The 13,383-nt window shown below is 32.8% G+C and overlaps 1 protein-coding gene across 2 annotated transcripts in view; it reads left to right on the top strand.

The window, feature by feature from the left end:
• Positions 1-13,383, top strand: part of SWT1 (SWT1 RNA endoribonuclease homolog) — an 81,867-nt gene that overhangs the window by 61,164 nt on the left and 7,320 nt on the right. For both annotated transcript variants that reach the window (XM_075997020.1, XM_012736308.3), the window contains exons 17-18: positions 7,327-7,393; positions 12,277-12,341. In XM_075997020.1, the coding sequence (XP_075853135.1) occupies positions 7,327-7,393; positions 12,277-12,341 (132 nt within the window). The remainder of the gene's footprint in view (positions 1-7,326; positions 7,394-12,276; positions 12,342-13,383) is intronic.

Here is a 13,383-nt window from a genome sequence, read left to right as displayed (position 1 = left end):
ACAATCATAGTTTTGTTAGAATTTGGCTCAACTTTTTAAGCTTATTTGTAATAATTATTAGGGGTCAGGAATGTCATTAGGGATATATAGGACATCTGCCCTTTGTTTTTCTTTACTTTTCCTGTTGATGTTTATATCAGAATTCAGGACTAAGGGGAGATGACCATTACCATTCATATTGATCACATAAAAGTTCACTGCTGGAGGTACCTCACAAGAAGAAACAAGTCACCAAGCAGCTTGAGCTGAATGTTCATTTATTTCTTAGTTGACAAGCTACCTTTGATAATTTGGGACATTTTTAAAGATGAGAGATATAATAAAGATAGCTAACATTTTATTGAGCTAAGAATTGTTCCAGATGTATTATGTATGTATATTAACTCATTTAATCCTCTTAAACCTGTGCGATAGGTACTATTGTCCTGTTTTACAAATGAGAAACTAAGCACAGAGAGGTAAATTATCTGATATCACTCAGCTGGAAAGTGGTAAAACTCTGATTTGAACTCTGGCAGACTGATTGCAGAGAGACTGTGATCATAACCATTATATCATTATGTTTAAATGCCAATATAGAAAATAAAGTAGAGGAACATCCTGGTGATCAAAGATAAAAGAATTAATATATAGTATTTTAACCCTTCTGCAAAAATTTGGCATAAAGCTGTAGTATTTTTTAGTATGTTCTGATTGAATGTATATGCTAGCATGCATGTAAGACATATAATCTATTCCTTTAACTATCAAAGTGATATTTTCCTTCTCTAGAATTGCTTTTATGATTAAATCTCAAATATTGTCATTAAAATTACCCAAAAAATCCTCTTGTTCTCACCACCAACTTTTTAAAAGAAATTTCCAGTATTCTGAATAGCTCAAATTTTAATTATGAATTTTATCCAGACTACTCAAAAGTTTCTGTGTTTAATGCCTATATGTAATTAATTTAGTCCATGTGCAAATTTTTATGTCTCTGAAGGGAATACAGGAATATAAAATTTTAATAATATTCTTTAAATTGCTTAATTTTTGTGTTTCTCTTTTACCATTTTAAATTACATATGGCATTTATTCAAAATCTGAATCCTCTCCCATTTGCATAACTGATTTTCTAAATTAACGACAGAAATTTTATTTTAATTAGGATTTTAATTTTACTTATAATAAATGACACCCCAAAAAAGTGTTCTAAGGTCTAAGACTTTTTACCTCCCAGTGTTTCCTCATTGTTAATTTTATAAATTTTCATCCTGTTTGTTAATAATAGCAATAATAATAATAACACTGTTAATAATAATTGTTAATAATACAGTTTATCATCAACAAAACCCAATTTGATAGTATTATTCAGGTATGTCACTGCATTAAATTCAGAAGAACATACCTTTGAGGGCCAGAATGATCTGAAGTTGATTCTTGGCTCCATCCATTTTCTAGCTTTGTTACCTAGATAGGTTAATTTTTTGTGTTTGTTTCCTCATATGGAGTTTATAACAGTTGCTTTATTAAATTGCAGAGATTAAAGGAGATAGCATTTTTCAGTTACTGTCACCTGGTAGATGCTCAGTAAATAATAATATCATCCTCAATAATGACGTAATGATAGTTTATAATGATATTTAATCTTTTACTTCTTAGCTGCAGAGAATATAAAAATATATCCTTTAAATATAATGCTATAAACAGACATTTTTACTTCATGCACTTACTTTTAAAGCATCTTTAATTTTTTATACTTTCAAAAACTATTTTAAATATATTATTTATTATTTATTTATATTATATTTATTATTTAAATATTATATTAATGTAAAACGTTTTGCCAAAAGGGACCACAATTTATTTACTTCTGTGGGATGTAAGTCATGATTATAAATATCTAAGAACATATTTATCTTCTTTTGAATTTCTAGAATTAAATATCAAACTTGAATATTTTAAATTTCTTCCCCTGCTCCTGAGTCTGCAGCTTTCTTTTTCCCAGATAGGAGAAAAGTTTTATTTGAAGTTTTAAAATCTTAATTAAAAAATTAATCAATTTTAATGCTTTTTTTTGAGACGGAGTCTTGCTTTGTCACCCTGGGTAGAGTGCAGCAGTGTCATCATAGCTCACAGCAACCTCAAACTCCTGGGCCCAAGCAGTCCTCCTGCCTTAGTCGCCCAAGTAGCTGGGGCTACAGGCACAAGCCACGACACTTGGCTAGTTTTTGTATTTTTAATAGAGACGGGTCTCACTCTTGCTCAGCTGGTCACGAATGAATGCATTATTTTTTTTTTTTTTTTTTTTTTTTGAGACAGAGTCTCGCTTTGTTGTCCAGGCTAGAGTGAGTGCCGTGGCGTCAGCCTAGCTCACAGCAACCTCAAACTCCTGGGCTTGAGTGATCCTTCTGCCTCAGCCTCCCGAGTAGCTGGGACTACAGGCATGCGCCACCATGCCCGGCTAATTTTTTTTTTTTTTTTTATATATATATCAGTTGGCCAATTAATTTCTTTCTATTTATAGTAGAGACGGGGTCTCGCTCTTGCTCAGGCTGGTTTCGAACTCCTGATCTTGAGCAATCCGCCCGCCTTGGCCTCCCAAGAGCTAGGATTACAGGCGTGAGCCACAGCGCCCGGCCTGAATGCATTATTTTTAAGATTTAGTCAAGTTATTCCTTAATTTTTGTCTCTAAACATTTGAGTGGCATAGTCTTTTTTTCTTGAAGAGATACATTGATTTTTATCAATCATATATTGAGTGATATAAAAATGAAGTTTGTTTGATTCAGATTAACATTAATGCTTATTGTTCATGGATAAAGAGAGAACTCAGAGTGCCTGTGTGACTAAGTGTCAAGACTTCTAGGGAGTGTTGGTTCTGTCAACCAATTTGCTTTGTGGCTTTAATAAAGATATAACTACTATAAAGATTTAGTGTTTGAACATGCATGAAATAATTTGCCAGAGCATTTGATAAAAGGCAAAGAGCTTTTTTTGCTTACATGTAAAAGCAATGTTTTAACTGTTTTAAAAGGACTTTATTTCATTTGATTTGGTGAAATCATTTAAAGGCAAGAAGATGGTGGTGATTATCCTTATCAGTGGGAAAAGCATGAGCTTCAGAGTCAAACCAATAGAGAGCAGGATACCTCCCACCACTTACTGTCTAATCTTGGGTGTCTTAAAACTCTGAATCTTGGTTTCTACATCTGAAAACCACTTATCATGGTAGCTGATCTTTACAGAGCATGTACTGTGTGCCCTGCATTGTGCTAAACACTTCAGATACATTATTTATTTTAAACAGTGACTTTATGAGGTAACACCGCCTTATCCTCATTTCACAGGCGAGGAGCCAGAGGTGCAGGAAAGTAGGTCACAAAACTAAATTCAAGGTCACTTAACTAAATTCAGGGAGATAAGTGTTCAAAAAGTCATTAGGTATTATTATCGATACCATTATAAAGGAAACCAAAGCATATTCATCTATGAGCTGCAGATTAAATCCTGCTTCAACATCTGTTTCCCAAAACTCATTCCAGAATTCTAGAGTGAAATTTCAAGATGATGAACAACTTGAAAATAAGAACTATGTCTTATAATTTTCTTATTTATTCCACAGGTCTTAGTATAATATGCATTTGAGCAAATAGTATGCATTTGGATTTACTGATTGTTATGAATTTCTCTTGAAAGGACAAATGTGAATATATTCATAAATAAAAAATGGCCATTTTATGAAAAAATATTTCATTCTTCCTGAGGGCTAATTCTTTTATTCTATCATTCTTTTAAAAAGTTGCCATTGAAGGGTAATTTTAGGACTTCATTCTAAAAGTCTTTTGTCTTCCTCCTGGTATAAGAAAAAAAGAATGAGGAAACTTTAGAGAAAGTTGACCTCTCAAGAATTTTTGTGTGGGGAATTACTAAGGAATTCAAGTCCATAAGCCATTTTTCTCCATTTTATTTTTATATATTTTCAACAAGCTGTACTTCTAGTGAGTAAATGTTTGTAATTTTTTATACCAGGCCAAATTCCATTTTCTTATATTCAAAGTTCATTGGATGTGATGAAGTCTAATTACAACTCCAAGTTGAGTGCATTTTAATAGACTATTTTAAATTTAGTCTATTTTGGGCTCACTTTACCTCAAAACATTCTTTCAAAATAACATTTTATAACAAATCCTATAATGTATATCTTAGTTTCAAAAAATAACATGTATAGTTTTATTCTGATTATAAAAATGATATACCTGTGAATGATGCTGACATACCAATAAACCTTTCTTCATTAGAATACAATTCTGTCATATTTTAGAGATAATCAACTATTTAGATTTGGAACAAATGGCTTCTTTTTTAGAAACTTAAGATTCCTGTGTTTCTTATTTTGTTTACAAGTAGCAGTTGAAAAGTGGGAAGAGACTGCCAAATGGACAAAAATGAGATATTTTTCTTCTTTCATTATCTCCCTGTGCTTGGTCAGGATTTTTTTCTTTCATATGCTCTTTGAAACTATGATACTTTGGTCTACTCTGGATCTTTGTCTTTTGTTCACTGTTGCATCCAAGGGCCTAGAACAGTGCTTGGCTCATAGTAGGTCTCAAATGTTTGTTGAATGAGAGAATAGAGGGTCTGTTGTTCTGATCTGGACATCTTTAGGGTATGCATTTTACTTTTTTATTTACTCATCAAATACGTTGTGAGGATTAGGCATTATCTACTGGAGTTTTGCTTTTGTAAATAAGAGGGAAAGAACTTACAGACAGAGAAATCAGTGTAGTCCAGAAAACACAACTCTATAGAGACAAAGAGCAGGTTAGTGGTCGACTGGAGTTGGGGTTGGAGGTAAGAACAAAGAATCACTGCATGAAGAATGAAGAAGGTTTGAAAAATTAAAAAAAAAATAAATAAAAGAATCACTGTAGATGGGCAAAAGGGATCTTTTCTAGGTGAAGGAAATGTTCTAAAATTGGATTGGGGTGATCCTTATACAGATTTGTAAATTTATTTTAAAAATCATCAAATTGTTAAACAACTGAGTGTATTTTAGAATATATAAATTATACTTCAGTAAAGCTTTTTTTAAAAATAAATAAAACCAAAGTAGGAGTTAAAAAAATTTAATTTTTTATTAATTGGAAAACTAGAATAATGTAATTTTTAAAATTTCTTTCTTTGGATATGACTTGTTGCTATAAATAAATTACTAATTTACCTAAAATTAGTTTTTCTACAGAGGATTTCAGGACAGAAATGTTAATTTTATTCCCTACTTAGGTACGTTCTTTTGTGATACCGGAAACTTGAAACTTATAAGGCTCTTAATATAAAACATCTTGTTTCATCTAATTTGTTCTTACCCTCTTTTATGGACAGTTTGGATAATTGCTAAAGCCATAAAAAAACAATAGGTCTAAATTATTCCACAATAATTTGTATAGTTTGTTTTCACTGAATTGCAAAGTTAGAATACACTCTAGTTTGTTTCCTATTGCCTTTCTGGAGGATTGGTTTAACTTATCTAGATAACTTTGTTTTCATGTTTTTAAGCAAATTATATCCTCCCCAATGTGTTATCCTCAGGTTTTTTTGTTTATTTTGGCTTGGAGTTTTAGTGTTGTTTTGTTTTGTTTTTGATAGAGGTGGGGGCAGGAGGCTCCAACTCTCCAGCTCTGGCTGGTCTTCAACTGCTGGCCTCAAGTGATCCTCCCACTTCAGCCTCCCAGCGTGCTAGGACTATAGGTGTGAGCCCCTGCCGCTTGTATTTTAAAATTACTTGTTGGGAAAAAAAAATTTTCCATGAAATTGATAGAAATCTGATGCAGATTTTTGCATATTATTAAAGATATCCTTCATGTGCACCCTCCAAGGAAGCACAGCATTTAAAAAAAAGTTGGACTGTGTCCTGAAAAATTATTTATAAAAAGCTTTCCCACAAGTATAATAAAGGCCAAATAGTCTAAAGATGCGATTAAGGTTATTGAGATCAGTTAATTCTCAAGTCTGACAGTATTAAGCATTGGCAAGGACATGAAGGCCTAGAGACATTGTTATAATTAAAAGTTACTAGAAATGTGAAAATTAATTGAGTTGGCTTGATTTTTTTATTAGTTATATCATCATTCACTTATTGTGTGGTTGGTAACAATAGATGGTTCCCAATTTACAATGGTTTCATTTAGCATTTTTTAACTTTATGATGGTGTGAAAGCGATTACACATTCAGTATGTTCCTTGACAAACTGTGGAGTTTCCTCCCAATGAACCCATCAGAAATTGAAAAATACACTTCAACTTATGATATTTTCAACTTAGGCTGAGGCTAAGTTGAGGAGCATTTGTATTAGGTGGTAATGATAGTTGTTATTAATATAATTAACATATACTGTATAGTACTTGCTATATACTAAACACTGTTAAAATGGCTTTTCTGATAATAACTCATTTAATTCTCTCAATAGCCTTATGAAAAAGGGACTATTTTCCTCATTTAACAGATAAGGAAAATAAAGCACAGAGAAGTTAAACAACTCACTCTAAGTCACACAGCTAGACAAACTGAGGTACTCAGAACTACTATACTGTATTATAATGACAGGACTGGTTTCCTTTTCTTTTTCTTTTTTCTAAAAGAAAAAAATTGTTCATGCTAAAATGACTTAAGAAATATTTAGTATAGGAAAATGAAAAGAAATGAGTATTAATACTTTACTGCTAGAAGGAAAAATATTTTCCTGCCTTCTTTATTTTTATTTCTTCTGTGTTTCTGTCATTGTTATTTTTATGAATCGGCGTTATTTCCACCAATTGACACAGTCTGATAACTACTGTTTTTTCATAGAGTGCTAGGATAATAGTTCAAACATTGTTATTTGAATTTAGTCACAGTCTTTTATTAGGATTTAAGTGTCTGATAGTTTCATCAGTTGTTCATTTGGATGGGTTGAACATTTCTGTGGGAAATCTTCAAGCTTTATCTGCAGATTAAAAGACATAGAATGTAAATGCACTTCATATTTCTGTTTTTTGAAAAATTTGTATTATTGAAACTCAAATGTGAACTGTAATTTCACATGTAAGAATGCTTATGGTTGTTGATTAATTGATGCTGTAAGTATCAAATAAGTGAACACATTTTAATAAATTGATCTCTTTAAACTCATGATTTTATAATTTTTAATTGATAAAAAGTGTTGCAAGCCTTTAAGCTTATTAAACAATAAGTTATCTCTTACAGTATGTTTTGTATGAGTATCTTTTGGGACAAATGTCAAGGTATTCTTTTTTCTTAAATCAATCATTTCTCCTCCTTTGTTTTTATTTTATTTTATTTTTTAGAATTTTGGCTCCTAACAGTAATTATCAAGATGTTGAGACCCTCTATAACTTCCTAATCAAGTATGAGGTATGAGAAATATTTTTAAATGATTATCACATTTCCATTATAAACAAGTTTTACTGTAAATAAGCGTAGTAGGAGTTATAAAACATAATAGAATGCTTTCTGATTGATATTTGCTTTATATTAAATTCTTGAATGCTGTAGAAGTTTGTTAGTGACACATTTTTTTCCTTTCTTTTAAAAAAATTATATATATAATTGCTTCCTGGCCTTTTAGCTAATATCATCTGTAAAAAATTATATATGTTTAAGGTATTCAACATGCTGTTTGGGCATATTATACATAATGAAATAGTTAAGTAAATCAGTATATCCATCATATCTCACATAGTTATCCTTTTTGTGTGTGTGCCACAAGAGCACCTGAAATTTACTCTTTTACCAAAATCCCCAACTACAATACAATAATATTAACTATAGTACTCATGTTGCATAATCTCTAGGCTTGTTCATCCCACATATCTGCAACTTTCTATCCTTCGAAATGCATCTGCCCATTTTCTTCCCCCTTTTCCCTATTAGTGAGATATTCAGTTCTTTCTTTTGTTCCCTAAGTAAAAATGCTTGTAGAGTCCTACAATAACACACTTTCTCCAACATGGAATTGTTTGTCATCAGGGGTACTACTGGCATTTTGGACAGGTCCTTTCTTCATTGTGGAACATTGCAGATGTTTAACATCCATGAACCATATGTACTAAATGCCCATAGCTGTTCCAGTTATTGACAACCAAAAACATTCCACCACCCTACCCAATTTACATACATAAAACGGCCCCCAGAGAGGAAGAAACACCTCTGGGTTGAGAAGCAGTAATTGCTGGGAAAGAAAATTATAATTTAGTTTCCTCTATAGCAGCAGCATAGACTGTGGAGTTAGAGCTGTGGTGAGGCTCCAGTGTATTTTGTAAATTAGCCTGCATACTTTCCTCATCATTGCTGAACCAAGGAAACTATTCTGTTGATTTTCAATTTCTACTTGCTCTTTGTGTATGTTCTCTACATATACCTACTTTTCAATTTTGTGTTTTTGTCTTTGTGTGTGTTTAACAAAACACTTTAAATGAAGAGATGTTGACATATATTCAGGTCTCACATTTCTTATGGAATCAAACTCTATTTCTTTATTTCTATTCTTGGTTAGCTTTATTTAGCTTTTTATATGCCACCTCTTCCATTAAGAATCTAGTGATTAAGAACACAGAATCTTACATAATCAGAAGATACATCTAAAAGAAAAAGAAACTAAAAGGATAAGAAAAATTATTTTAAAAAGAAAGAATTATATAAAAAATAACAAAAATAAAAAATAAATAACAGACTGTGAGGTCAGGCTACCTGTATTTATTTTTTTTATGACTACCTGTGACTCACTCTGTTGCCTGGGCTAGAGTGCTGTGGCATCAGCCTAGCTCACAGCAACCTCAAACTCCTGGGCTCAAGTGATCCTCCTGCCTCTGCCTCCCTAGTAGCTGGTACTATCGGCATGCACCACCGTGCCCAGCTAATTTTTTCTTTGTATTTTTAGTTGTTCTGATAATTTCTTTCTATTTCTAGTAGAGACGGTGTCTTGCTCTTGCTCAGGCTGGTCTTGAACTCCTGACCTTGAGCGATCCTCCGGCATTGGCCTCCCAGAGTGCCAGGACTACCTGTGTTTAAATGTTGGCCTTTCCACTTATTAAGTATATGATCTAGGAAGTTATTTAATTCTCCTTGTCTCAGTTTCTTCATCTGTAAAATGGGAATAACAACAGTAGATACATTATAGATATTCTGTAAAGACTAAATAATGTGACATATATAGTGTTCCCAATAGTACCAGACACAGAATAAATGTTCAATATGTGTTACTCTATTCAAATAAAGGCAAAGAATGGTGTTCATATATGCTTTTTAATAATAAGCCTTAACATATTATGTGATTATTAAGATTTCTTCTTTTGAGATGATTTATACAATTATTTCATCTTTCTGAATTTTGAATTAAGACATTGATCTAACAATAAAAATGTATTAGAAACAATAGGACAGTTTTAAAATTACATCTCCTGGAAAATTCTGGGGCATAGGTCTTTTTGAGTTTAGTATCTATTGCTAAGAGTGTTGGCAGTGTTCCTAAGAATATGGGGGTCTGATTTTGATTCTCAATTTTTTTTTTTTTTAATTTGAGAGATGGGTCTCTTGCTGTGTTGCCAGGCTGGAGTGCAGTGGCTATTCACAGACACGATCATAGCTCACTATAGTCTCTAACTCCTGGGCTCAAGCTATCCTTCTGCCTCAGACTCCCAAGTAGCTGGGACTACAGGTGCGTGCCACCACACCCAGCTGATTATCAGATTTTTAAAATCATTTCTCCTAGAAGAATTTCTTCCCCTAGATCAATTACTACATTGGAGATACTAGTCTTATATTATAAACAGTGATAGGATCATCTAAATCTTTTAAGAAGTTTGACTGTTTTTATACTTAACCTTTGCCTTTTGTTCTTGAATTTTTAAGAATTAAAAATAATTGAGCCATTAACTAGTATTTGGCTTTCATTGTGAGTAGTACAGCTAAAAAGTAATGACACCAGTTCCACAATCTACTTCATAGTCACAATTCTAATGTTTAGTGACATCTTTTATCATCTATTTTTCCCCCTGGAAATTAAAATTGTACATTTAAACGTGGAGATATTTCCAGTGTAATTTAGAATGTCCCAATGTGAGTAAGTAAAAATGTCTTAATAGTCAAAATTCATGAATATGATAAAACGAGATATTTCAGGTTAGACCATCATGAATTTGTACTTCAGTTTTTATTAGTAAATTAACTGCCTACTTTCTAAGTTATTTGCTATAACCTGGAGCCATGTCACCTTTATATGCTGGCTGTGTTGTTAGATAAATGTCTGAATGTATGTGGATGGTTGCTTTTAAAACTAAAGATAAATCTAGATACTTAAACAAAAGATATTTTAAAAGCTGAAGGAACTGTTTTGTATTCATATTATATCAGGCTGAAAATCAGTTTTTCAGCTGATTTTTCTCAACAGTTGATAGGAAAGTATTATTCCCTTCATCCTCTGATCAAACATCTTCAATGGATTGACATTTGGTGGCTTAAGTTTGGATACATTGTAGGTCCTGACATGTGGAGCAGTAGTAAAACTATCAAAGACCCTTGGGATAAGGGCAGAACATGTAAAGAAGTAAGTGGACTGGTTGATAGTTTAAATGTATATTTTAGACCATTTTGAGAAGATTCTTTTAATAAAAATTATAAACTTCATTAAACTTTGGGTAAATTATTAAATATACCAATTTTATATAAAGTCATTAAATATAATATTAAATAGTATATATCATTAAATATAAAAATAATCCTCATTTTAAGAAAAATATTAGGACATATATTTGAAAACTATATTTTTTTTAACTTTCAATGAATGAAACATTTTCTACACAAGTGTGGTAAACTTTTCTATGAAAACATTGAAGAAAGTCATGGAATTTTTATAAATAAGCAATACCCTGAACTCTATAGAAGACTTTTATAATATGAATCTTTAAATTAGTATTAATTAAATCAAGGTAAGAATGGTTTTCCCTGTCAAAAAATGCATGCCAGCTACTAACATTTAAAAATTACGTATATATGTGTGTGTATGTATATTTCTTATAGAGACAGGGTCTCTATAACTATGTTGCCCAGGCTGGCCTGGAACTCCTGGCCTCAAACAATCCTCCTGCCTTGGCCTCCCAAAATGCTGGGATCACAGGACTGAGCCACCATTGCCTGGCTTAAAATAATTTAAAAAGTGAATTGAATAGAAAATAGTCCTATTGAGTTTCCTTCCACTAATTCTAAATTTATGAAAATTTAGGCACTGTGCTATTTGTTGAGTTATCTGTTAAAAAGGATTTTCCTTTACAAGTTTCCAGGTTCTTTCTTGCACATAAATAGAATATAGCCTAAATCAGTAGTAAGCTTTAAGAAATAAAGGATTCCTTTACTGTGTCTTCCATATGTGAGCCACAACTAGTTTTTGTTTGATGAAGGATTTCTATGTTTATGGTATTGTTATCTCTGAATTATAACAGATATTTTTTAAATTGAACATATTAGTTTAAATATGTATGAACATATTAATTTAAATACGTAGACCTCAAAAATCTGAAAAATACATTTCTTTTGAAAATGTCTGTAAATCAAACTTTGTCCTAAATAAGACAGACCTTTCACACAGTTTATATAGCATTACGTTTTTTCTGTTCATTCGATCTCCACTACATCCAGGCTTATCTCACCCCTACTTGTTTTATGAACAGATTGAGTTGTAACAATAGGACTAATATTTTTGCACCACAGTTCAGTGTTAGTATTGTGGTCACTGAATTTCTTATTGTTACTGTTTAATCTTTTTTTATTCAGTAATTATTGAAATTCTGCTCCCTCAGAATATGGGCCACTCTAATTGTGTTCTTTCTCTTTTTTTTCTTTTTTTTTTTTTTTTTTGAGACAGAGTCTCACTTTGTTGTCCAGGCTAGAGTGAGTGCCGTGGCGTCAGCCTAGCTCACAGCAACCTCAAACTCCTGGGCTCGAGTGATCCTTCTGCCTCAGCCTCCCGGGTAGCTGGGACTACAGGCATGCGCCACCATGCCCGGCTAATTTTATATATATATATCAGTTGGCCAATTAATTTCTTTCTATTTATAGTAGAGACGGGGTCTCGCTCTTGCTCAGGCTGGTTTTGAACTCCTGACCTTGAGCAATCCGCCCGCCTCGGCCTCCCAAGAGCTAGGATTACAGGCGTGAGCCACAGCGCCCGGCCTCTAATTGTGTTCTTATCACTCATTTGATTTAATATGTATTTTTAATAACTGTATTTGGGTTCTTTTCAGGTAAATAAAAATGTCAAATTTACTGCCCAGGAACTTTATGATTGTGTTTCTCAAACTGAGTATCGGTAAGTTACATCTATGTATAGATATGCCACTGTAACAGGCTTTTACCACGGAAAGCGCCACTGGGGCGGTGGTGAAGTGTTCTTATGTCTTTTCACTACACTATGATTTTTTTAACCTTTATTAGTATTTCTTATACATACATGCCAAAGGCTGTGGGCATGTGTGTCTATCAGCTATAAGGTTTAAAGTGATTCTCAAACTTTTTGGCTCTAAGACTTTTTTAAATTAAAACTTTTTTTAAAAAAATTATTGAAGATCTCAAAGAGCTTTTGTTTATGCATGTTGTATCTATATATATTTACTGTATTAGAACTGAGAATTTAAAAATGTGTATTTATTAATTCATTTAAAAATAACTGCATGTTAAAATAAATAATATATTATTATGAAAACATTTTTCCCCAAACAATAAATATTACTGTCAAAATTGGCATTTTATACATTTTTGCAAATCTTTTTAATGTCTGGCTTAATAGAAGACAGTGGGATTCTTACGTTAGTTGGTTGCAATAATCATGTCATGCATGTATTGCTGGAAAACTGTTGCTCTTTTTTTTTTGAGACAGAGTCTCACTCTGTTGCCCAGGCTAGAGTGCCCTGGTGTCAGCCTAGCTCACAGCAACCTCCAACTCCTGGGCTCAAGCAATCCTTCTCCCTCAGCCTCCTGAGGTAGCTGGGACTACAGGCATGTGCTACCATGCCTGGCTAATTTTTTCTATATATTTTTATTTGGCCAATTAATTTCTTTCTATTTTTTAGTAGAGACAGTGTCTCGCTCTTGCTCAGGCTGGTCTCAAACTCCTGAGCTCAAAGGATCCGCCAGCCTCGGCCTCCCAGAGTGCTAGGATTACAGGCCTGAGCCACCGTGCCAGGCCTATATTTAGTATCTTGAGTGCATTGAAGAATGATGATTACCACTCAGCAAGCTTTCTCTTAATAGCATAGGACCTGGGGGCCAGGAGGAGGAAGAGCTAGGAGTGGAAAAGTACTGAGTCAGAGTCAAGAAAAATGCCTCAGCCAAGGGCTCCAATAGGAGGTCTC

Source organism: Microcebus murinus, chromosome 23 (genome assembly GCF_040939455.1).
Source record: "Microcebus murinus isolate Inina chromosome 23, M.murinus_Inina_mat1.0, whole genome shotgun sequence".
Classification (NCBI taxonomy): Eukaryota; Metazoa; Chordata; class Mammalia; order Primates; family Cheirogaleidae; genus Microcebus; species Microcebus murinus.
The sequence above is the reverse complement of the archived record's forward strand: the minus strand, read 5'-3'. Positions and strand labels throughout refer to the sequence as shown.